Below are 26,342 nucleotides of genomic sequence, written 5' to 3'. Positions count from 1 at the left end.
GGAGTTGTTCTACTGATCACAGACTGATGACACCACTTGGCAGTTTTTTCTATGGCCTATTTCCAAGTATAAAATAACGCTAAAAGATGATGAACAAAACTTGCCTCCTTTCTCATGGTCTAAGCAGAAAAATGAACTGCCAGGGACACAGGAATCCTGTGCTTTCCTGCCAAGCAACTGATGTTGTCTACCAAAACTTACTATGAGAAGTCAGGTTTACCAGTTTGGGAAACAGCGAAGTTTGAGCTCCAGGCTCATGCATTAATTTCTCCAACTCAAATTCTGTACGTACAGTTGTGGCTTTCTTTCATAGATGAACTATTTACTGGACACTTAAAATACTAATATTTGCAGTTAGAAAGCACTTTTTTTTTATTTTTAAGTGTGAGTTCTACAGTGTGAGAGAACAAGACTATCTGATTAATTTTTACTATGTTCCAGCCATAAGCTCTGGTCAGAGCTCAGTTGACTTTGCTTTTGGCTTGAGGTAAAATTAATCCAAAGTTTGTTTTATAAAAGCAACTAAAATCCCATCAGACTACAGATTGCTTGAAGCCTGGGCACAAATCCTAAAGCTTGGATTGGGTGTGTCTAAAATATTTTGGGGTTTGGCCCATTTCTGCTTAGAAAAGAGAAAATTTAAAACGGGTAATTATCTTGGTGTCATTCCAGATTTTTTTCAACATTTAAAAAATGGGAAATTACTTGGAGTTTTCCAAAATAAAAAAGAAAAGAAAAAGGCCCACCCTTGCTTTGGGGATGATGAAGTGTAATACATAGAAGTGAAACACACTGACTGTTTGTTTGATTTGTGGCTCTTGTTCTGCAGAAGAGGCATTAAGAATATAATTTATAGCCAATTTTTTATCAGTATCCTGATACTCAACAAGAAACCTCTCATGCATGATCTGCAGAAATACTGAAAATCCAGTTTGTACTTTAGTTACTAAAAGGTACTCAATCATACAGAGTTTAAAAATGTCCCTAACAGAAATAATGGGTTGGGCTATGAAAAGTGAAGGGAACTTGCTTATGAAGATGTAGAGGAATAGGAGCGATGAGAGAAATTTAGAAAAATAGGAGACTTGCTAAATCAGGGACAAAACTAAGGGTAAGTGAATCAGGTGCTACATTATTTCTGCAGCTGGCATGAGAGGAATGAGGTGATATGAAGAGCATTTGCTGGGAGGAAACAAGCACCAAATTCCTCAGAGCTGGTGGAAACTTGAGGAGGGAAAAGGGGTGTGGGCATTTCACCTGGGCCATGAAGACTTTTACTGTATACACTACTGACTGCACGAGTCTGCTGTGTCATGTAGCAATCCTGACAAATAGGATCCCAGTTTAAGGTCACTTGTGTTCCTGCCTCAGCATCCCCTGCTGTTTAGGTGTGTGCCTTAAGTTTCACATAATATCCTGCAACAGATTCACTCCCATACCACAGCCCCAGGGATCAGAAGCTTTGGCTGAGCTTGGCTGAGCCTTGAAAAGGGTGAGAGTGAGGCAGTTGGAGGGGGATCAGCAAGTCCATAAATTCAAAAGTGCCTTGTTAGTTGGCAGATTCCCTCCTCATGGTGTCTTCTACAACTGATCAAATGCAGTGACTTCAAAGGAAAGCCCCTTAATTTCCCCCTTGATCCAGTGCATGGCATGCAATGCTATAAGAGCGAAAAAGGTTGAAAAAACCTCTCTGTATAGACACCTTATTCAGAATGGTTTATAATGAATGGCTGTGTAAAAGAGGAGCAGTTTACAGTGTAAGAGTTGCAGTACCTACCTCTTCCTATTACTTCACTGAAGTGCACAATCAGACTGTCAGCACCAATAACCACATGCTGCACTTCTTTGACCAGGTCGGGATTTAAGGCACTGATGTCAATGTGGACATTAGTTTGGAGAAGTGGACTGGCTAAATCTGAGTCTCCACTAGACAGAATTGGGGAGAGGTCAGAGTGAGGATACTGGGCAGGTCTGCATGATCCATTCTGAGACATGCTTGGAAACTGATCTGCAAAATGAACAGAAACTGTTACAATCCTTTCAAACTTCCTGAAAAATGAAGAGTTTTATTGCATTGGTAAGCAAGGTTTGATTTTATCAGTGTGGAAGTGGCTTGGCTTTATGGAAGTTTTGGTCACTAAGGGAAAATGAAAATATGCATTGGTAATTCGCCAACCTCCAGAAGAACCATGTTACTAGAAACTTATGCTTGTCTCAGCTCTACTTTTATGAAAGTAAATGGCAAAACTTCCACTTTTCTGAGGGGATGGAATGAAGCCTTGTCACTTCTTGCCAAATAGAGGTTATAGCATTTCTAGCAATTGGGAGTAACAAGAGTAAAACAGAAAAATTACAGCAATATCAGAGGAGGAGGGAGTGAACAATTAAAAACATGAAGCTTTCTATTATTGTCATGTTCTAATTTGGTAGGGAACTCTACAAACTCTACACTTCACAAAGGTTTCCAAAGTGCTGGTGACTAGGTGTATTTATCCAATGGTAAATATTCAACCAGGGAAATGCCTAGAGGTGATTCATTTCCTGTAACTGCTGAAGATAATACAGTTGGTGCTACTCATGAAAATAACATGAGCCATCAGATATAGCAGAAACTAAAATATTTCAGTAAATCCAGGAGTATGTATTTGAGATTTTTTTAACAACAGCATGTTGTTCAGGTATTTCAAATCGGTTTTGTTTAAAACCTTTTTCCTAGCACTTTGTGTGACTGAATGAAAGAAAAATGTTTAGTTTATACCAATTTCAGTCTGGAGTGATTTCAGTGGGGCTGACGAGCTGAATTTAGTCCAGGGTCAAAAACAAAAAAGGGGAGTAAATTTACCAAAAGAAATTATCAGGTGTCTTATTACAAAAAAGTAAAGGAAAAAAAAAATCAACATTTTACAGACATGCTTTATTTATTTCTGCATAAAACTTGTGAAATTTTTATAAAGTACTTTTATCACTCTGGGTGCTGAGAAATACTCTGTTATTTTATCTAGGAGCAAAAATACCAACTCCTACAAGTTACAAATGAGTTTATTTGTAACTAAGGGCAAATAGCTATTTAATAAACACAGTAAAATAGTCTAGCCATGGCTGCAAAATAACTTTTGCAGCTGCTAAATGTAAACCTCCATGTTTTCTAATGTTTCTTTTATTTTATTCTTTGATAGTATTGACATTGACATTGCTACAGGAATAATGTATTAGATGAAAACATGCCCATCTTGGATGCACTCTCCACTGTGCTTTGCCAGTACACAATGGCTGCAGGACCACTGTGGACTGACCTTCCACCAAGGATCTTTGCATAGTTTTGTCTCGTGTACCACTTTCCCTCCTAACCAGCAGCACAGGCTTTCCTTTCCCTTTGGAAATTTTTCAATCAAGAAACTTCCTGTACGAGCTGGTGACAGCAATTAAAGAATAATAGGGGAAGCTGGGAGGAGGCCTGTGTCTCGGATAGCTCTGTGACTGGGGCTTGCAAAGCTGGAATAAAGATTTGGAGTTCTTTCTACTGTATTGTAGCAACTGAAATAGTACAAGACTATGTCTATACCAAGACTAACAGATATCTGTGATATCTCACAGCCATAATGTACTAACCCCTAATAGATAAAGGCTCTTTAATGGTAATCACAGGACATGGTCTCTGCATGTGTTCAAGGAGCCTAGCATGGTATGATAAGTGTAGCAGACTGCTCCTCTAAAAAATACTCACTTTAAAATCATATTATACAGCACAAAAATATATTTGGCATGGGATTATTCTTCTCTGAGACTGACAAAACAGTGCACATGGAACTCCACTCAATTTTTCACAGTTTTCATATCCTATTAGCCTAATGTTTAAAATTAACATTTATGCATTATACAATGTCCTATTTTACAGGAGGGGCATTAACAGACAAAAGAATATCAGTTTACAAAATGCCATGTCCCATACTGGGCCAACAGAACTGCTTTATTATAACTGTAGGAAGTCACTGAGACACACTAAACCTATGACCACTTGATGTTATTGTTAAAATCAGTATTTTCAGAGCGGATTTGTACATGGTGATGGATCTTATGGCAAAACAGAATCACTATATACACTAGCTCCTAATAACGTGTGGAGCATACTTATAGAGAGTTTTTTACTAACTGTATTTTATTTATTCCTTCAACCTGAGTAAAAGTAAAAATCCTTTGCACCTTAATCTTGGGAGGCACTTGAGAAGCTCAGTTAAAATAGCAAGCCTGTGAACCAAAATGCAGAGTCCCAAAAATGCAGACATAGACAAGTCAGATGAGAAACTGAAATTACGATACCGATCAAAATAGCTATCATCTGAAGACATGAAAATCAAGATGTGTAAAATATCCTCATACTGATTCTTAATAGAGGCATACCTTCTAGAAAAGTTGATCTGTAGTCTACAGATTCACTTGAAACCATTTCTGTTGTTGGACTTACACTCCTTGCACTCACCAGCCTGTCCAGGTGAGGAGTGTGCACTCTGCCATCATAACGAACTAGGTCACTTCCCAGATCTGAAGGGGGAGGAGAAAGCAATATTAGAAAACCTTCATGTTTTCAGTATGCCAATATTGATTTATCTGTTTATTTAAATTTAGTTGTTCTGCTCTGCTGGGAAGAGCGTCAGGTTGTTGCTGTGGCAGATGTGCAGGACTTGAACTTGAGCTACTTTTACAGTGCAAGACTTTCTGCAAAATAATCTCTTAGCTATACTGAAAGATCAAAGACAGCTCTAAAAACTCTAGGGCCAGCTTCATGATCTTACCATGATAGTGCATCAGGACAAGAGTTGGTTATACACTAGCTGCCCTGCATCTCCCACTTTACATAGTGTGGCAGCTCCCACTGGAAGGAAACCCAGACACAGGGACCAGAGAAGAACCAGAGTCTGACCAAGTTCCTGATTTGGGGTAAAAGACCAGGAGATTTCAGCGCTCTGTGCCTTGCACAACTCAGGCACAGCCTGGAGGAATGCAAGGCAAGTGGATGAAGCTAAAGTACTCATGATTCCATGCATGTCACTCATCCCATCTTCCAAAGCTTATTAGGGAAAAGAAGTTACTAAGTTTTCCTAATAGCTCACAGTTCCTCAGAAATCCTTCTGCTTAAGGCGTAATGTGGCCCTTCACCCAGCTCAGCCTCTTGCCAAGCACTGAAATGCAACTAAACATTGGGACTTGATTGTGAAACCTCTGCTGACAGGTTACAACAGAGCAATGCATGGCAGTTAAGCAAAGCATAAAATTATGTCAATTTTAAAAATCTAAGATAAGAATTGAATTATTTGATAGGATTGTCTATGATGAACCTTTAATTTGTTTCTTCTTCCTTCTCCAGAAGAAAACCACCAAAAAGATAAAAATTAAGATTGATGTTGAAAGAATTCCAGCAATTAGTCCTGTGAAATTCTGATCTTGCCGGATCAGCACTTTTCCGATAACTGTTGACAAAACTTCTTGCTTCCACTGAAATAAAAAAAAAAAAAAAAGTGTAATGATTTCCAAAGACAAGTAAGAACTAGATTATTAGTACTAAAGTATGAGCTGATATGTCCCATATGTATTAAATCTTGATTTTGTACTGCAATAATACAGTTTCTCTGAGTGGAGAAACTGTGATATTGGTGTACATGAAAACAGATCTACATGTTAATGGCTCATTTCTCCCCTTCAAGAGCTCTGGTGGTGACACAGCTCTGTACTTGATACACTGCACAGACAGCATGCACTCACATGCACTCTGGATAACAGGGTTCCACTGCAAATTCAAAATGTTGAATTCATACTTTTAACTCATATGGTGCACAGAATGGGCCTATGGCTATATAGGCTGAGATGTACATTAAAAAGAAATAGCCCGTGTGTCCTTCTGGCATAAATATGTTGTAACGTCAAACTCACTCTCTTGTTGACAGTGTGCTTGCAGTTTAGTTCCCAAGGTCACATGAGCCTGTCCCTTGCCAGCTTCTAGCTTGCTGACAGTTTAAAGAAACAAAATAAAACAAAAAATCCAGCCCCAAAAACCAACAACCAAACAAACACCAAGCCAGCTAACAGGGAAAAACTGTTTTAGGTCACACAGCACTAGCTCAGTTAGTTGGAATGCATTTGGCCATCTTTTCCTCTTGTGGAATTCATCCCTCTGGGTACTGTAATGATGGATTTGCCCGTCAAAAGAGCAAATTTTCTTCTTCGCTGGGCAGACTACAATTTCTGAGTCTCCTTGCCAGTAAACAAGTAGAAACCTTATTTAACCCCTTCATGTTTTGTTCTTTTCTGTGCATGAAACATGTCAGACATATCTGTTTCTTAGAGGTTAAGAAAATATCAGATAGTAGAACAAATTGAATACAATGTTAATCCTGGTAGCATATGTAAAAATACAACATATTAACTGAATGCATCCTGTGCACAAGTATTATATGAAACTAGGCACTTAGAAGCCTCGGAGACGTACACCAAAAGGAGAGATGCATCTAATTTTATAGTTTGCCTGATGTATCCAAGAAATACTTACTTTAAAAAATAAATTGATATTAAAATAAATTACTAGTTACCATATCAATAAATCAAATTAGTAATTACTATTTACTTAGATTGCAGTAGCACATAGGAATATCATTCAAAGCCCAGGATCCTGTGAGATGAATGCCATAAAGACATAAAAAGAATAGATGTCCCTGCTTCAAAGAGCTTACATAGACTTTGATCCTAACCACACTTAGATGAGCAGTAAAGTCTCCACTGTTTCAGTGAATCAGAGTGAAGTTTCATAGTTTAAAGGTAATCCCATTCCAATTTCCTTTTTTTATACATTTAAAAATACAAATGTATTGAAAGATTTATGTCTTATTCTATAAATCAGTATGTCTACAATTTAAATTTCCAGTAGCACACTGAATGACTCTAATGAGACCACCTTTAAAGCAATGACACAATGAATCAATCATTTGTCCTAACTGTCTCCTTCTTAGAAAAAGAATTGAAATAAAATTATAAAATGCAGACCAAAAAAAAAAATCTTCCAGGAAAGATTTGATCCTCTTGACTGCAGCAGAATGTTTTGTTGAAAAAAGAGTTTGTGAGTTCCAAACTAAAACTACTCCATTATAGCTTCTTATTCTTCCCCATATTTCCTCTTGTGTTTGGATTAATAACTATAATTTTATTTCTGTGCTTAGTTCAGGTCCTACTTTGTGCCTAAGGCTCCAGAAAGTCTCTGTACAAACAGGTAATAACAACAATGACAAACATATTTATTTTTAAATAGCAGATATTATTTGAATTTCCATCCCAAACAAACAGGGATAGAGACTTCTCTGTAAGCACAGGCTTAGGCTTAAATTTTATTTAGGCTTAAAGTTTATTGGTTCAATAGTGACACTGTGAATAATAATAAAAATGGCATTAATATCTCCTGTGTGGTGTAGTTGCCTCACCTCTATATTTAGCTCACTGTTGGATTTCAGGAGATCGCTGGGAACCGTACACAGAACTGATTCTGACTGCAGGAGGAGGTTTTCGCAGCTTTTATTTCCAACTTTCAGCACCTCGCCTTTAACAGCTTCTGAATCAATATAATTTCCCTTGGGGAAAAAAAAAAAAATCAATTTCATATTACATAACCATCTCATAAAAGTTAAGTAGTTACAAGCTTGGAAAATATTTTTAATGAAAAATAAATTGTGAAATAAAAGACTAATGAGAATTTACACTGTCCTGTCAATATGCATGTATAGGCTTATTTCATATAAATGCGACTTTGACAGAAAAGCCAGTGTATGATGGTAAAGCATACAGATAAAATCTGCTGTCACTAACACTCAGACAGCTCATACAGACTTCTGAAATTTAAAATGTCTGAGGGATTAATCCTGTTGGTCCTGTTTATATTTTTGCATAATTTGTGCAAGAAAGGACACATTATGTAACGCTGTTGTTTACACAAAACTGGCATTATATTATCCGCAAGCTAAAGGCATCTCAAACATTTTGTTTTGTAAGTGGTTATAGTAGCAGAAGTGAAGCTTTCAGAAAGAAGTAATTAATTATAATAATACACAAGTCTGTTAAAATCAAGTTCCACAGACCAAAACAGAAAAAAACCTTGGGAAAGATGAGGTATGAAAAGTACACTTCTAACCCAGAAAACCTCCTCTCACATCCCAGACTTGGATGAAAAATTATTCCTTCTGATACTGTGACAGTAGAATCCAAGGGCCAAGTTCAGCATCTTTCGTGCTCAGGAGTCCATCTCTATTTAAGAAGCTACTCCAACCCAATGTACTGCCCAGCTCAAGATGGATGGAAGAGGCATATTAAGTGGGATTAGAAGGGGAGAAGGGAGTATGGGACTAATACAGGCTATTTATATGGGCTGGATCTGGGAGTTTTCCATGAGAAGGGAGGAAGGCATGACACCACCGTGAAGCCTTGTATATTGGAAAGGAAATAAGAATCCCATTCTGAGGGGCAAAAAATCATCTTACTTTGGCATATGTTTTAGATCTGCTTCAGAATGAGACTGAACCCTGGGAAATATAGGAGAACAAGTTTAATGTCTTTTTTTTTGGATGGCAAAGCCATACCCCAGGTAAATGCTTTTTAATTGCTGACCAGAAAAGTCCATTTTGCACTCTATCTTTTGTCTCATCAAAGCCATTCTGTTTGGTGTTAAGTAAGAAAATATTCCTGGGGCAGGGAGCATATGAATGCTTATTGGTTATTAGTATGGAGACTTGTGGCAGATTGTGAGCCATTCATGTTTAAATCTTTCCTCTGAATAAGGTACTTCAAAAGACTTGAATTTAATTCTTCCATCTTCAGGATAAATATATTATCCTAGAGAGTGTGGTTGAGTGGTCTCTTCTTCTACACCAAAGCCTAGAACTTTTTCTCCACCAAAACAGATGGAAAAAAAGTCATACTGATATTTCCTAATATCAGTGGTCTTTAGCCAGTTATAAAGATGGTAGCTTTTACTTATTATTATGACCATTATGTTACCATTAATATATTATAGTTTCAAATATATTCACTATGATATCTAAATACATTAAGAGTTTCAAAATGCTTTCAGCAGTTTGAAACTGTCTGTTTCTTGGGACAACAGAATTTACCTACAATTTTAAGAAAAGGAGGAAACTGGTTCCTGTGAGAACTGGAAAAAAAAATTCCTCTTTTCAAATGTGTCTTATCCCCTTCTTGCTGAGCAATGCCCTTGAATGCAAGCTGGAGAAATTAATCTTCAAGCTGTACTGGGTAGCTGCTGCAGCCCAATCTGATAGCACAATCACCTTGCAGCTTTAGAGAGATGGGAATAACTCAGGTAAAAGTCTAAAAGCAGTAGAAGAACAGTAAACTAACTAAGGTGTGGAAATTCTGAGACTGATGTCAGATGCATTTTTGAGGCTCCTAAGCAGAGTGAGCAGGTTGACTTGGAAAGAATGAGGAATTACTGCAGCTGCAGAGGTTCCTCTTCAGCTTGCTCAAAAATACCACAGTTTCCATACTGCTCTCTTTTGGACCAGGTTTTGAGAGTAATAATTTCCGATGCAATGTGAAAGAAGATTGACAATAGAGTGACCTATAAATAGGCAAGAAGATTTCCTTAAGACAGTCTCATAAAGAATGTGTTGCACTGGCTTAAGAATAGAGTAGGCAATTTAGTAAATCTTGCCCTACTCTGAGTTTTAAGACAGAAGTGCCAGAGCACAGCCAACATCTCAGATATGCTGTATAGCATACCAGTTACACATTGTATTACAACTGTGCTATATATTTCTCTAGTGGAAGATTTATATTTGTAAATATACTTTAGTTTCTGGTGGCCTATACCTAGGCCTCCTCTGGAATAATGCACGGAGTCCCTGCACCAGCTTATTGTACAATCACAACTCTGGAACAGATGAGGCCTCTGGGCTAACTGAAGAAAAATTATTTTCTTATTTATTTGTTACTTAAGGATTTCTTTTTGTTGTTGTTGTTTGTTGTTGCTGTTGTTGTTATGCTCTGAGCTGTCAGCAGCCCAGTTTGCAGGTCTGGATCAATGGCTTCTGGTAGAGGCAGCAAGTGGACTCTGTCCTTTTCAGCAGACTCAGCAGTGAAACACCAGAATTTCTCCTGCCCTGACAGCTTTCCATGTTGGCAGGAGATGGGAGCACTTCTGAAGTAGTGTCTTCATGGTGTTGAAGCAGAGAGTTGTCTGGTACCAGTTTATCATGACCCCCCTGACTGGGGCATTGTGGGCACCAAGAGGCTTGAAAGAGCCATGTACTTGTCAGAGGAAGACAGTGATGATGTGGGATGTTGATACTGAAGACAAGGAGGACTGGCATTTGTGGCACACAGTGCCCTGACTGTGTTTTAAATAGAAAACCTAATGTTTTCTTGTGTATAACATTTTCTTACAAAAACATCTTGTGGTCATCAGGGGAAACCAAACAGAACATTTCAATTGGTACCCACTGCCATTTGATGAAAGCCAAATATGTCACACTAGATTAGTTAGATTGAAAAACTTCTGATAAAAGCTCCCTCCACCCCTCTGAAACTAATTAAGAAAGAGATAAAAGAACTTTGGTTTGTTAGAACAGACTGTTCACTGAAGCAAGCTGCCATTTAATTTCATGCTGAGCTTGCTTAATTACTGCACAAAATATGATCATGAGGCATGTAAACTTGTGTGTGTGTATTTTTGAATGTGGGTACAGGGCAAGGGAAAAGTGTTGCCAATATGGCTTGTAATGCTCTTTTGGCTCCTGACTATAATTTATGAAAGTTGTCTCACTGTTTTGATAGAAGCACCCCAGTATAACTAATTCCATTTAGAGGAAGATGTTAAATTGGTGCCTGCTCATGCTTCGTTCTAGGAGACCAGCTCTCACTAATGCTGTTCTCCAGCTGGTAGTCAGGAAATAAGCAGGACATTAGGCTTAGGGACATCTGCCTTGGGTGCCATCACTATGGGTCAATACTACAAAATTGTGACTTTGGTCACTTGCCACTATGACAATCCTCAGTCAGCCTTTCTTATCTAAATGTTTTTTTCCTGGCAATAAACAGCACCAGAGGCTTCTTCTGTGAGAATAAAAGAGTAAACAAAGAAGATGGTTTAAAAAAAACAAGTAATTTTTGACCCTCAGTGTCTCTGAAGGCTATAGAGCAAGTTTTCATGGACCCATTTCCAGGCAGAGGAAGGGCAAGAACACAATTTGGAACAGCCAGTACAGGCTTCCCAAGAGCATATTTTGCCTGACCAACCTTCTATGCAGACAGGACTGGCTCTCCAGATAAAAGGAGAGCATTGGACAAGTGGACCTTGGTTTTTGCAAGTTTTGCAACACAAAAAAATTTTCTCCTAGCAGTGAAATTATTTTTTCCTAGCAGTGAAAATAACTTAGGATGGTATGGACTGGATGGATGGTATATAAAATGAGTGAAAAACAGATAGGACAGATATCAAATCTTCATTTGTCAATGGCTGATATTGGGACCAATACTGCTTAAAATCTTTTTTGACAACTTGGACAAAGGGATAGGATGCTCTGTCTTTGAGCTTTCAGATGATGTCAGACTCATGAAAATGACTGATATACTCGACCATAAGGTGAAACTAGGCAGCAGTATGCCACTTTAGTGATGAAGGTTCAACACACATTTTAGCAGTGGCAAAGCCAGTAGATTGAAGGTGATTGTTCTGCTCTGGTCAGCACCTGTGGAGCCATACCTTGAGAATTGTGTAAAGTTTTGAACCCCACAGAAAAAGAGAGGTACTGAAAAACTGGATGAATTACAGAAGAAGATCTCTGAGTTAGGAGGGGAGTTCAAGCATAAGACACAGAATGCAAGGCTGGTGGATCTGAGTGTTTTAAAGCTAGAATCTCCATTCTTGGAAATTTTCAAAAGTCATTTACACAAAGCCATAGCCAGCCTGACCTAATTTTTAATTTAGCCCTGTTTTGAGCAATGAGGTTAGACTATGAAGATCTCCAGAGGTTCCTTCCAATCTACATTATTCTGATTTTTTTTCCCAAATTAGTCCTCTTTCCAACTGGTTGATATGCATGACCTGGAAAATACTGGAAAACAGTGCTGTCATTGCACAGAGGCACTGAGCCATGCAGCAGCTATATATTCCCAGATCTCTGCTGATCCACACAGCAGAACTCTTTCTAGTGTTTCTCCATAACTGAACAAGAGATTTGCTCTGCATTGAGGAAGAAGTGATTGTATAGCTAAGAGTTCCAAGTAGAAAAAACAATGCAAAAAGTAAAAATCAGACCAATTGTTCTTTGGTATTTGCCCAAAACACTTTGCAGAGATGGATTAGTATTCAGTTTGATTGGAACTCAGCATGGCTGACAGGAACTCTGAAGTAATCCTTATGTCTTGCAGCCCAGAAGCTGGCCCACTGGACCACCTTGGAGCCAAAGACCTTAGGGCTTCAAGATTTCTTCCCTGTGATGAGGGAAACGTTTCAGCTTACGGAACTATGCAGGAGTGACACAAAGAGATGATCTAAGCATTAAGACAGATTGTCTTCTATAAAACATTTTTATCAGTTATATTTTATATAAATTATAGATATCTATATAACATATAAATACCAATTAATTTTCACAAGCATTCACTGTAAACTAGAAATACCCATATTTATACCTTTTCTATTTAATACTAAGAAAAAACTAGACTTCAAGAAATTGGACTCTCGCAAAACGGATTAGATTAACTTTCTCCACAGCACTGCAGTAGAGAGCAACCTGTGCTACAGAGGGCCCCAAATTCCTAAGAGATGCTTCTCAGTGCTATGTAGGCTATTCTCAGTGCACTTTGAAGAGGCATTCAGCATCAACTTTGCATTTTTCATGGATCCATAAATATTTAGGCTACAGCAGTGACTGATCCTCATGAGTGACTTTGTGCACAGGCCAGAGTTTCCTTCAGCTCAAGAGAACCAAAGAAGCCAGACAACATCTTTTGTGAGGAAGGACACATAACCATGTGACAGTAAGAGCCAGGGCTGGTGTGCCGACTACATACTTCAGGTTCTGGGCTGCTGGCCATGTTTAATCCTGAACTGGTGGCACAGTTTATTGCAATCAGAAGATGATGCAGTGTGGTCCTCCCATGAGAACAAGGAAAGCCCCTCTCCCACTTCACCTGATGGCAACAAACACCCTGGTACATATATCTTTGTTTTCAGCTCTGCATCTTTTAAATTGTGACAACTAGGCTCGGGTGAATGCAGTACTGAACACAGTGCTCTCTCTGCCCTTGCTTCCTTGGGGCTTCCTTTATTTCATCAAAACGTCTGTTCCATGCTCTGCTGCTGATGTGCACTTGCGAATAATTGAAAAACTTATTTCAGCATTTCTTACCTTAATTTCCAGAACATTTTGGTTGCCTCTTGAGATGAACACTGTCTTTTCAAAATGCTTAAATACAGGATTATTTACGTAATCAAAATCAAAGTACAGGGAGCTGACACCATCAAAAATAAAGAACACTTTGGTTACAAAGGGTGGTTGGAGATTGAAGGCTTTTAGTGAAGGTGTTGTGCAGCAGATTATCTCTGAGCTAGAGCGGTGGCTACATGCCTATAAGAAAAAAAAAAGAGGTAATTGCAGTATTAACACACATAGGAAGTCACTGATTAATGCAGCTTTCTTAAACAATAGACATACATTGAAAAAATAAACAGCAAGGGTTTTGTTCTTCTTTAACCAAAGTAAAATCCTGATCAGTGCTACACAGCGTTTATATAGAGTTGGGAGAAAAGTATAAAAACTTCATGTCAATGGTGTTTGCACTCTCGTTGAGGAAATGTTCAAGTAAACAAGCTTCCTGGCCTGATTGTTCACAGCACTTTTAAAGTAAATATTTTGCAGATAATTAATGGAAAATTATTTCCAAAGCCAAGGACCATCAGGAGTCTAGCCTGGTGTACTGGGCAGCCATAGTTCAGCTTACCCAGCCTATCACAGCGACTGCAACATGGATTTCTCTTTCTTTTTCACTACCAAAGCAATAGTAAGGGACCAGACGACAAGTTAAAAGCCAACAATGTGAACTGGAGCAGTGGAAAACAGAAATAAAGCACCATTTACCCATAGTGTAGCTAAGTTGCTATGTTTCCAGAAAGGCACTGTGGATGCTGTGAAAAAGGGCTTTAGAGCCAAAGCCACTGTAGATTCTGGGGCACAAAAGCTCAGCAAAGTGTATCTTCTTTCTAAAAATGTGTATTTAAGGCCCCAGATGTGTGGCACTTGGTGCCACTTTCAGTCATGCAAGCTGCTGCTGAGAGTGTTGACTGTGGGACACACTTTACACTGTATCTCACACCAGCAGGGATGTTTGCCCCTCACTGCAGTGCAGGAGCTGCCTCACAACAGGAATGAAGCCACACTTACCCATCACTCTGCCACTATTCCTCATGATGGCCTGCACTGGGGGGAAGCTGCTGGTGCATCCCATGATCAGAACACCTTCCAGAGGATGCTCTGTGCTTTGGGGATATGATCCAGTACAAAATGCAGGACTTGTCTGAATTGCCTTTGCAGTTGACAGAGGGACAACAGCTCATCTAGAGTGGGTTTCATCTGATCCCCTTTAGACAACCACCTAATCTTTAATTAGAGAAATGGTGCTCTGGAAGAGTCAACTTTGTCTGGACTGTGAAGGTTTCATGAAGGTTTTCATGGTGGACGGCACCATGCAAATTGCAGAGTGGCTTGTTTGTCACTGTGTGCTCCCTTCCCTGTGCCTGCCTTTCTGCTGCTGCCTAACAGTGACATGGCTGAAGGACTTCTGGCACAAACAGAGTTGCTTCAGCTCCACAGAACTATTTCTTTTCCAACTCTACAAACCTTCTGTAAGTTGTCCCTTGTGCACGGTGCTCTTAGAGCAGATCAAATCCTTTTTTTTTTTTTTTATATAAAAAAGCGTATCTGACATGTGTCCCAAAAAGAATGGGCCTAAGCTCCTTGTCATCATAAATCTTACATTTGTTCTACAAGAGATTTTCTTGGAAGATCAAAAATGCACTTGAATGGCTCTGTGCATCCAGAGAAGGCAAAAATACATATTTTTTTGGTTTGTTTTTCAAAATAAATCTGTTCCCATTATCAAATGCTGCCTGAAGGAGCTTTGAAATTAGTTTAAATTAATGCAATGTAATTTTGGTGTTTCAAATCAGTGACATAACCACTCAGGCTGTATCAGCTATATACCCACATTAGCTTGAAAAGTGGGATTACATTAGATATCTGCAAATCAGGGCTTTTTGTTATCACCACAGTAATTCGTGTTTCTGTGAATAATATTGTGAAATCTTGAATCTGCCAAGGGAAACATTTTCAACATTCTGAGCATACAGTTTTAGAGCTCCTAAAACTGTAGTGTCTATGAGCTGTGAGTTCAGCACTCAGATAACTTGGTGGAGCTCTCTGTGATGCTAATGGGACTTGCACCTGTGTATCTAACAGCCCGTTTATATTCCTAGCAGAAATTCAGAAATATTTTTGTAACCCCCATGTCAACAAGGTAAACTGTAGGACACAAGACAAGGCAGATTTTTGCTCCATTTGCTTACAGTATCAGACTGTTCTTTTGAATACCTTGTTATACACCCATGACCATATCTCAGGTTTTGTTCTATCACATAGATCTAGAAATTAATTTGAATTAGTATGGAAATAATAAGATGCATCATTAGTATAATGGATGATCAAGCCATGCTTTTCCATGATATGACTATTAGTTAAGATATCTATCATATTGTGTCAATTCTTAAAATGGGTTACTAAAATAAATAATTATAAACCCAAGTATGTCCCAAGTAATCATTATATTTATTTGATTAATGTAAATTCATTAGACTCTTTATCTACTGTAGAGTAGTGATGTCCATTAAATGAATAGCAGTGGTATTCATAACTTTGTTTGTGGCTATCTATTAGAATCAGATACTTTACTTTATCAGGCTGGTCTCTGAAGCAGAAGCTTTCAGAAAATGATAAAAATCTAATAATACTCTTTGGAGGGGATGCAATGTGACTGATTGGTAAGGTCAAGAAAAATCTTATTTGCAATGCCCTTATTGGTACATGATTTGACATGACATTTTTACCTTGAAATTGGTTTTAGCAATTGAAGAATATGACGGTTTAGTTTTCAAGAAATATTGGATTGAGGATCTCCAAGAAAACCCTCCTAATTCAATCTATTGCCTTCTCAATTAAGATACTGCCTATCACCCAGCACCTTTAACTTTTATTTAATTAAACTTTAAAGTACATTCACTTTAAAAGCTAAGCCTACATTTTTCTTGTGACTATAATCTACATCTGAAGACAAAGAGGAAGAAAAAATATAAAAATTATGGAGCATTTCACAAGCATAAGTAAATGCTATACCCCAAAGGGAATAATAATCCATTGCACAATGCATATGACTCATCACTTAAGGTATGTATTCTTGTTCCATTTGTAAAATATGACCCTTGAGGCAATTAATCCAAACCTGACCTACAGAACCTGAACTTCAGTGCCCAATTCAATTTTTTTTCATCTGATAGAACAACAGGAAAAGTATGAGGGAGGATCTCTGAGTTCCAGAGGTCTCCCAGCAGCTGACACAGATTAGAGAGGGGCAGTTGGATGTGTATTACAGGATGTGCAGCTGTCAGAAAGGAGAAAAGGGCCAATTTATTCTTTCATAAAAAGTAAACTTTTGGAGTTCCAGTGGAGAATGAAAGATGAATGAAGTTAAAGACAGACCTGGAGACTTTCCAACTGTCTTTGCCAAAGGATGATTTCTTAATAGAAAGAGAAGAAAATACAGGTCCAACATGAAGAGAAGCCCATTCAGAAGACTTTTCTGTGTAAACCAGTGACACTCAAGCAGTGTATCCTGAGGGTTTTTCAGAGAATTCATTGCCTTTTGCTGCATTTCAGATGGTACAATCCTGATGGATTGGTAGCCTTTTTTATTTCAGTTTTCTTCTTGGATGAAGAAGGCATGGGAGATGATACTTGTCTATCAGATCATCAGACCAGAAGGTAGAGTAAAACCTCTCTTGCTCTTGGGTGTGAGAGCCAGCTCTTTGCACAACATGATCAATACTGAGTGGGAGTCCAAATTCCTCCCTGGGTTTGGGATGGTCACTGTACCTTGTAGCACTGCATCCCTGGCACCCTGGTGATTTCACGAAGAGGCTTTTCCCTGCCATCCCCTGCTGTACCTTTTCTTTGGCAGGAGATGTGCGTGAGATACAGATCTGGCACAAAAAGAAAGATGAATTTCCCCCTTTGTGGGAGAACTCTTCCCTAGGCTTCTGTGGCAGCTTTGTGCCATGGAACAAAGGATGTGCCATGGACAGAGAATCCAAGCCTAGGTGTCTTCAGATAGGGAATCATGAATATCTTCAATAATCACACACTCACTACCCACACTTTACAGGAAATTTGTTTTATCATTATTTAATACATCTAAGGTAGACACTCACTGCTGAATTCTAGGCATCTTGATGAGTATGGCTTGCTTACAGACTTGTAAACATAGAACAAATTTTAGAGTATTTTAAAATTCTCCTGTAAAATAGCAGGAAATGGTACCTGGCAGGGAGAAATTATGAAATGCCGAAGAACATTCAAAAGACTACTTACTGAAGAGATAATGAAAAGTCTGTGGAGAGAGAGGATCTTGCATAGCTACAGGGTCAGTTGTTGAAGGTCATGTATTAAAAACGCTTCTCCTTAGTTTTGCAGCCTTGCATATCTTGGGACATTCATTGTTAGAAGAGATTAGGCAGTGGGAATATATATCCAAATTAGTTAATAGATGGAATATTAAAAATGCTACAAGAAAGGATCCCCACACTTGTTCACTTTGGGGGAATCAATGCGAACTACAGGCTTTCAAAGAAAAAGACATTATTACCAAGTGCTTCAGAAGCAGAAGAATCATCTAGCATGACTTACAGCACAGGTTCCTGATCAAACACCATTCCAAACCGTGCCTAGGGTTTTTTTACAGGCACAATGAAAGGAGGGAACAAACAAGCTGCTTCCCTGCTTGTGTACCTCACACAGGAACTGGATACATGAACAGAAGTGAGGAGGTTTCTGTATTTTTATGCATTCTCTAGAGCTCTTGGGAATTTATGCAGCACTGCCTGAATTCCTACTCTTTTTCCCTAGTCAGAAAAAATGATACAAAGAACTCATGAAATAAAAATTTAAAAGAAATACATTGCAATTATTGAAACATATGGTTGAATACATTTTTTCATTCATTGAAATAAATTCAAAGAAGGAAAAATGTATTATTTTGACAGTGTTAACATAGAATGTAATATAAACACAACTAGTGTGAACATAGTACTGAACAATTTTAAGGAAATTTAAATAAACATTAAAAGAATACTGTAAAATGGAAACAAGGCATTTTTTGCTCTATAGAAGAAAAATTTTCAGAGATACTAAACTACAAACATGAAAGCTGAAAAGCTCAACTTAAATGTTTCTTCTACAGGGGGCTTTCCTATTTCACCCCAAACTTTTCAGACTCAGTGAAATTGCACTTCTTATAGGAAGCTCTTCCAGAAAAAAACTTTCATATCAGTTGTAGCACTCATCTCTACTACTGGGGTGGAAAGAGGCAGAGAAAAGCAACTGTCCCAGGGCATGTCTGCTGGCTCAGCTCCCTGAGACTTTGGGATGCAGAGCATCCCCAACAGCTCCTGCTGTTTACAGAAATGACCCTCCACTTACATTGTGAGTCCATCAGGACTCTAGGCCACAGTCAAACCTGAGGATAAAGAGCTGACAAGAGAAGGTGAGACCTGTTTTAAATTGGGCACTGCCAGTTTTAGGCAAACGGAAAGTGGTCTGGGAGGTGGGGTTAACAATGAGAAGAGCTCTAGGAAACAACATTTATCAGGAGAATTTGGAGTGGTTTGGTTGTTTTAACTGGAAAAGAGAAAGGTTGAATCATAATTTAGTGCAAATATGTAAAATTAGCAGGAGAGACTGATAATCTGTTGCCTGTATCCACAGAGGGTTAAACAAGAAGATAGGTAATTAGCCCACAAGATTTGGGTTAATTATTAGAAGTCTTTCCAAACCACTAGGTAAGCAGGTAGAGCAGCTCTCTCTAAAGCTTGTTTAAGCAAGATTGTGAAATTTCTTCCACAAGTAGCTTTAATAACAGCCTAAACAAGTATCTGTTAGGCAGTGGTCTGGTACATTTGCTCCTGGGCAGGGAAGTGGGCCATGCTAAGCCATTGTGGTCCCTCCCAGCTGTACTTTCCTTTGATGCTTTGGGATGTGTTTCAGCATTGGCTTTGGTTTTCCCAAGAGCCAGAGTTTCTGAATGCTGACAAAAGCAGCTTCTGGGAGGAGGCAAGTGAGAGAAAACTGAAAAAAAAAGGGCTTAAATAACAATTAAAAAAATGACTTGTTTAGCAATCCTGTCTCAGACTAAGGAAGCAAAAAGACATATAACCTCAGCTATAGCACTTCTTGAGCCCTTTTTTGGTCTGTTCAGGACAACAACCTGTCTTCTCCTTTATAAATGGGATAGTTGGTCTGGATCTCTGCTGAAAATAGTTTCTCATTGTTGCTTATTTTTTCATTGTAATGATTGAATGATATGTTGGGGTTTTTTGGTACATCCCTCACACAGAGAGCCCAGAACTTCCAATGCAGGATGCTAAGACTACAGCCAGAAATTTCCTCAGTTACACAGTACAGTGGCTTGCTTTGTCACTTATAAATCTTCCCTTTCTACCTGAGCATTAAAATTCTTCCTTAAGAAATATGCTTGAGATAGAGAATAGTGGCAGAACAAATGGCTGCCACAGAGGCAGGGAAGGTGACTGACTGAGTGCCAGAAGCCCTTAACTTCAATAAAGAAAAAATATATTGCTTGGGCAATGTGAAAGCATAACACACTCTGGATTATAATCCATTTGAGGTTATATTCCACCTTTTGTGCAGGGAGAATCAACTTGTGTACAGCCACTCAAACACTGGGGTAATTTCTTAGACATCAGCAGTGGCAGGAGATTAGTTTGTTGGCTGATGTTAAACACACTGCAAGATACGAAAAGAAAAAGAATAAAGGAGATAATTCTGACTGATTAAGTATTTTTTTTCAACAGCAGGTTAGAGGCAGGATGAAAGCAAAACACTGCTCAAAGGCAAGGTTTCTCCCCAATATTTGGGGGAAAGAGTAAATTCTATGGTGTTTCTTTCCTGGAGTTGCCAGTGACTTTTGGACAGTGGATTTTCTTTAAAATTTCAGATCTTTCAAATCTGTTCGGATTCTAAGAAGTCCTAAATATTTGACAAGGTATGCAGTATCAGGGCCTGAAGAGAAGCAATACTGCATATTTCCAGAGAGGAATAGAAAAAGCAAAAGAATGATCTTTACACAAGGCAAAATCTCAAGACCTGATTTCAACAATGATCTCTTTCTTCAAAATCCTTTGTGCTTAGAAATAATTATGCTCACATTATTCAAAATCTAATAAATTTTGAGTTTAGTAGATTTCACTGAAAGGTTTTATTTTCTGACTGATGGGTAAAGTGACTTTTTGATAACACTTAACACTGTTTCATTGGAAAGGAACTGATTTTTAGATTAAAATCTAAACCTATTAAATTACAAGCCATGACTACATGCTGTGGAAATTCAGGTCCTGACACTCATATTATACAAATTAGGATCATGAAGAATATGTTGACCTTGAAGCTATAAAAGACTGCAAATCTGCAGACATATAATTTAAAATGCATTGAGCAAACCTAGGTCTAATAGTTGGAATTCAATTCAGGAAACAGTGTATGATGATCATTAGAAATAAGCAGAGAATATGAACAGTAAGTAGCATGTCATAAAGAGTGTAGGTCAATTTAGCTTCAGACTAACAAACCTTACAGAATAAGAAAATGTTGGAGGCACAACACAAGTGTGTAGACCAAAGCTCACAGAAGGCAGTTTCAGTAAAACTAGACGACAAAAGCCATTTTTGCCTGATAAGAATTAAAATAGATCACATGGTCATATCTGTGTTTAGATTTGGACACTGTGTAGTGTCAACTCAGGAACAACAAAAAAAAGAAGACACATCTATGACTGATTTGCTGTTTAAGCGGAGGTACCCAATTGCAAACTTAATTGCTGAACTTATCAAAGTTAGGACAGATTTCTCCAACAGGGATTTTGGCAGTCAGAAATTTTTAAAAATAATACTTACTTTTGATTTTATATATTTCCTCTTCCTTTGATATATATCCACAGTCACCACTTGAGTATCACAGTAGTGCTTGAATTTGTCATGTAATCTGACATATCTATATTGCATTGCTCTGTGTTTAGTCACTGAATTTGTATTATTAAATTGAAAAATAAAAATATTCTCATCAGATACTGTACTAGCCTTATTTCTTTGGAAAAGGTTTCTTGGAAACAGTTGTTTTATCGTCAGCTTAATTTCGAATTTGTTGTGAATTTTGCCTATACAGTGAAAACAGTCTTTGCAGAAAACATCAAACATCAAAATATGAGTAGAAGCCCCAAAGTTTCAAGGCAAAAATCAAAGTATTTTGACTGTAAATTCACAACCATTCACCACACCAAGATGAAAAGATAACAGATTGTCTTCTCTAAGACTGACTCACCACAGAGAAGTTCATCCCTAGTTTAGGTACAGTAATCACCATCTGAGGAAAGCACACTGAGTTCAAGTTGATTCCCTGAGCTGTGATTGTACTTCCACCACTAGGAAAATTTACCAAAAGAAGAAAAAAAAAAAAAAAAAAAAAAGGAAGGAAAAGAAAAAGAGAAGATAAGTAGGATAAATAACTGCTGTGATAATGTAATGTTAATTACAAATTGTATTTTAGAGTAAATGAAAACGTAAAACCAGAATTAGAGATATATTGGGTAAATGCAAATACATAGCATTGAGCAGTGAGATAGTTTTCCCGGGAAACAGATTTTACATTTACTGTAACAACTAATCAAAAAAAAGGAAAGAAAAATAATTTTTAAAACTGTGATAAGCCAGGATATAGAACAAATGTGCACATTTTAAAAGAGGTTGTTTTTTCGTGCTTAGCATTTGCTAACTAACTTATTTCACCTATTGCTTTCAGTGGTGCTGAAAAAGGTGTCTGTTTTACTGCAGACATTTTTTTGGCAAAGGCAGATGGCTTGGATTAGAGCTACTGAGACCATAAATATGTCACTTGAAAACACACACATGCTACCATACATATATATTCATAATATTTATATAGCACTGGATTTAGACTATTTTAAAATCCATTTGCTCTCCTGAGCCTGCTGAGTTGTCACATTAAATGATTTTCCTCAGCCATCAGTGTAATGTCCAAACACAGTATAGGAGACACACTTAGCTGTGCAGTGGGTATCTCAGCAGGACATCACAGGTAGGCTCAGCAGCAGCTAGAAGTGAAATCACAAAGAGAAAAGAGGCACCCTTCCCCCTTCTCCTTCACCTCTGAAAGGAAATGATTTGCCCTCTGCAACTGCACCCATAATAGAAACAATTGGCATGGAAGATAGAGATAAAAATGCAATTTCTTTTGATAGATTGCTGAGCAGCATAGCTGTTCTTCGTTCATTTGTTGCTTTCTCTTATTTCTATAAGAAAATTTTACTCACCTAAGAAAAGATTTGGCTGGATGAATTTTTAAAACAACTGGGTCTTCTCTGTAGGTGAAATGTCTGCTTGTGTCTCGAATAGCTTCATCGATTTCCATTCTCACCCGATATTCCTGGGGAATTTGCTGTGCTGGAGTGTAGCACTCCACAGTGCTCGCAGATATGCTGGGAGGACTGAAAACAGATTGCTTGTCATCATTATAAAACACATACTTGGCTTAAAACACTGTCCTTTACTGTGCCCAACATTGCCTAAGGATCTGTTCATTAAAAAATGTTATTGATTTTCCTGCTGGATAATCAAATTGCAACAGGTAACCATGACATAAGGTAGAAATTGCAACAGCATGGCTTAGGCTCAAGATTAATTTTAATTCAGTTGACTTGCACCTTGCCTGATGGAAGGTGTTGCCCCAGTACTGGTGACAACCCCATGAGCTCCTGAACCTGAAAGGCAGCTTCCAGCCTGGAAAACAAGAGCACACTCCAGGTTTAAGGAGAATGACTTGATTGCTATAACCAAAGGATAATGCCTATTTCAAATCCACAGGACTTTGTGTTAAAAGCCTCAAGTAAAGGCGCTCATGTGGGATGTGCCAGATGCTGAGGGGCAGACAGAGGGCAAGGAGAAAGAGAAAATTCAAGGCGAGCTGGCTGAATTCATCAGCATCAGCAGAGTCTCTGGGATATTCACCTTTCCCTTGCTATCATGCTTGGCTGTGGAAGTCATCTTCCTCCTACAATGAGCTCAGTGGGTGAGTGGGCAGCAGGAGGATCCTGAAGTTTGAAGCACATCAAATGTGCCCACAGGGAACAGGGCACATCAGAGATAAGGGTGGCAACTGACTGGAGAAGCAAATGTAACTCTGCCAGCTGGTTTCAGTGATTTGGGCCCAAGCACATCCATGGGCCTGCCAAGTGACGTCATTCTCATAGAATGTAAGAGATGGTCTCCAAATTAGATAAAAGGGATATTTTCTACAACTTATGAAGCGTTCCAGAAAGGTGGGATTCACCATAAGGGATAGTGATTCATTCATCTGAAAGCTTTTTAACATCTCTTAAAGGAAAAAAAACAACAAACCCTTGCTCTAGCTGCCCTCAGAACTGGGGAAAGCTATTTACCTAGAAGAAAAACATCTGCCTTGAAAAATTGGTTAAGACCTGCATAGAAGTCTCCAGGCAACTTTGCTAGTGAGAAAGAGGGGTGCTGGAGATGCTTACTGGGTAAGTCTCAGCTATTGCTGGATCTCAATACCTAGAGATACTGGGTCTCTATGCCTAGAGATCCACCTGACCAACATCTGCATCTGAGCTGGCTGCTGTACCATCCCCATAGTAGATGTCTCAAGTGAATCATTCCCAAAAGGTTTATATATTTCTCCATTAGCTGACCAGTTGAGATGAAGACACCAAGAAATGCAACCCTAACTATTAAGGAACAGAAATTATGAAGATCTTTTTAGTGATCAGACTTGAATATCTAAATCCTTTTTCTTCATTTAGTCAGACTCGGCTGATTTGATCAAGAGCATACAATAAACCATTTAGCAGTAAAGAATAAATTTCATCTCTCCTGACTCTGAGTCTCACGTTAACTAATAGGCTACTGCTTCTCCAGAGTCTTCACAAGTATGAAGTTTTACCACTATGAATTTCCATAATCATTAGCTGATGCTCAAATTTCAGAGGAATTGCTGGATGTCCTGTTCCTGGAACACAGTGGGCCAGATTCTGCCCTTGTCTGCAGAGGTGACAATTCTGGAATCACCCTGCTGTACCTAGACACAGAACCAAGTAGGATTTGTGCCATGGTAGAATGGCAACCAAATTCAGATCTCTAATCTGCCCATAGCAGAGAATCTGTGCTTGCTATTTAACATTTATATACTGCTGTGGTTGAAGGCATTTCCACACAGAACACATCAAAGATTCGTGACTGAGCTCCTACTGGATCCACTACAGAGCCACAAGAAATTCTGGCTTAACCCTCCAAAACAATTTTCTAAATACCAGGAAAAATCTCAAACTGATGCTGCCTCTGTATTTCTGCACTGATAGCAGTGCAGAAATAGTGCTCCTCTGCATGGGATAGCCATTGTCACACTGGTCAGGTTTCCAGCCAACAAGGCAGTAGGAAATGGTAACTTGGGCTCACTTGGCTGCTCCCTGGCAGCTGCTGCATGAACAGCAGCTCTTGCTAATACGAGAGAGAGGGCTGAGTGTGTGGGAATCAAGATTACAAAAATGATGGGAAATAAGCAGTTTCTTGTCCATTAGAAGCTGATTTGACACTTCTATATGCAACCTTTTAATGAGGTTAATGAAGACATTACAGATGATACAAGATTTCCAGAGAACTGTAGTCCCTTCTAGAAATCTTTTAGATATCCTAATCTCAGGACAGATACTGCTTATTATATATTCCCTAATAAATATATTCACAAATGTCACAAATTCCCAATAAGTGACACAAGGAGAGAAAAGCAAATGTTTGAGTTTGTTTTTTTAACTCCAAGGCTTTTAATCAAGACATTTCAGTATTAAAAGCATTTAGTTAGTATGTGTTTTAGTTAGTATGTTACCTTTTCAAAGTGCATGGTTGCTCACCAACAAAAATCCTCATGGACTTTCCACTGTCTAGGTATTTTCCAGCTACAGTCAGTAATGTTCCTCCAGATTTGGGGCCATAGGTGGGAGATATACTTGTTATTACAGGATTCTGAGGGGAGGTAAAAATAAAACTCAGTGGATTATAACATTATTTTCAAAGTGTAAAGATGAGGACTTAAAACATTTATTAACATTTCCATGAAGTAACAATAAAGCCAACATGAATACAGAATTTGTCATGCTGGATTGGACTCATGAGGAGTCCCTATCAGTTAATATTGAAGCTAACTTTGACTATAAAGGTTTAATCATAGTGCTTACCACGTATGAAAATGTATTGAACAGTGTTTTGCCATGTCCAACAGAAACACTACTGGATATATTAAAACCTGGACTTTTTGCAGCAGGAACTGTGCATTCCAGCCTTCAGAAAACAAGGAAAAAAAAAGGAATTACATTTTTTTCTGATTGATTTTTTTTCATATTAGAATAGAACCACTTCAAACTCATATTAATGAGGAATCCATACTAAACAGATCATCAATCTATGCACATCACAGACATTTCAGAAATAACAGATAAAATAAATGTGTCCCTCTTCCTTAATAATAAATACAAACCCTGTGGTCTTTATAATACTTGGCTACAGAAAATAATTTTAGTATATCATATACCTTTCAGAAAAAAGAAGCATGATAGAAAAACCAAATATCTCTACTGAATGGCTGATGGATTTTTTTTATTTTTTTTTTAGTATCAAATTTTGGCTGACATTAGCATTAGAAAAAATGAATCATATACATAAGTTTGTTGTAAAAAAATTAAATATGACCAAAAATTAAATTTGAACTTCTGTACTTCTGCAGCAGTATGTGTCAATGTATTCTGTTACATTCACATAGTCTCATATATAATCTAGTCTCCCTAAATCATCTTGTTTCCATTAAGACTGTTCAGAACAGCAGTTAGGAGAGCGCTCAACACTTCTGGAGCACTTGCTGGAGTATCCT

At 38.2% G+C, this 26,342-nt stretch overlaps 1 protein-coding gene across 4 annotated transcripts in view; it reads right to left on the bottom strand.

Moving 5' to 3' along the window:
* Window positions 1-26,342, bottom strand: part of MET (MET proto-oncogene, receptor tyrosine kinase) — a 90,083-nt gene that overhangs the window by 11,189 nt on the left and 52,552 nt on the right. For all 4 annotated transcript variants that reach the window (XM_083859275.1, XM_083859272.1, XM_083859273.1 and 1 more), the window contains exons 7-15: window positions 25,654-25,756; window positions 25,305-25,441; window positions 22,720-22,893; window positions 21,711-21,810; window positions 13,404-13,622; window positions 7,464-7,610; window positions 5,334-5,490; window positions 4,399-4,539; window positions 1,778-2,008 (exon numbers count right to left, since the gene is read on the bottom strand). In XM_083859275.1, coding sequence (XP_083715401.1) covers window positions 1,778-2,008; window positions 4,399-4,539; window positions 5,334-5,490; window positions 7,464-7,610; window positions 13,404-13,622; window positions 21,711-21,810; window positions 22,720-22,893; window positions 25,305-25,441; window positions 25,654-25,756 — 1,409 coding nt within the window. The remainder of the gene's footprint in view (window positions 1-1,777; window positions 2,009-4,398; window positions 4,540-5,333; window positions 5,491-7,463; window positions 7,611-13,403; window positions 13,623-21,710; window positions 21,811-22,719; window positions 22,894-25,304; window positions 25,442-25,653; window positions 25,757-26,342) is intronic.

The sequence above is a fragment of the Zosterops lateralis genome (genome assembly GCF_965231275.1).
Source record: "Zosterops lateralis genome assembly, chromosome: 4".
In the NCBI taxonomy this organism is placed as follows: domain Eukaryota; kingdom Metazoa; phylum Chordata; class Aves; order Passeriformes; family Zosteropidae; genus Zosterops; species Zosterops lateralis.
The sequence above is the reverse complement of the archived record's forward strand: the minus strand, read 5'-3'. Positions and strand labels throughout refer to the sequence as shown.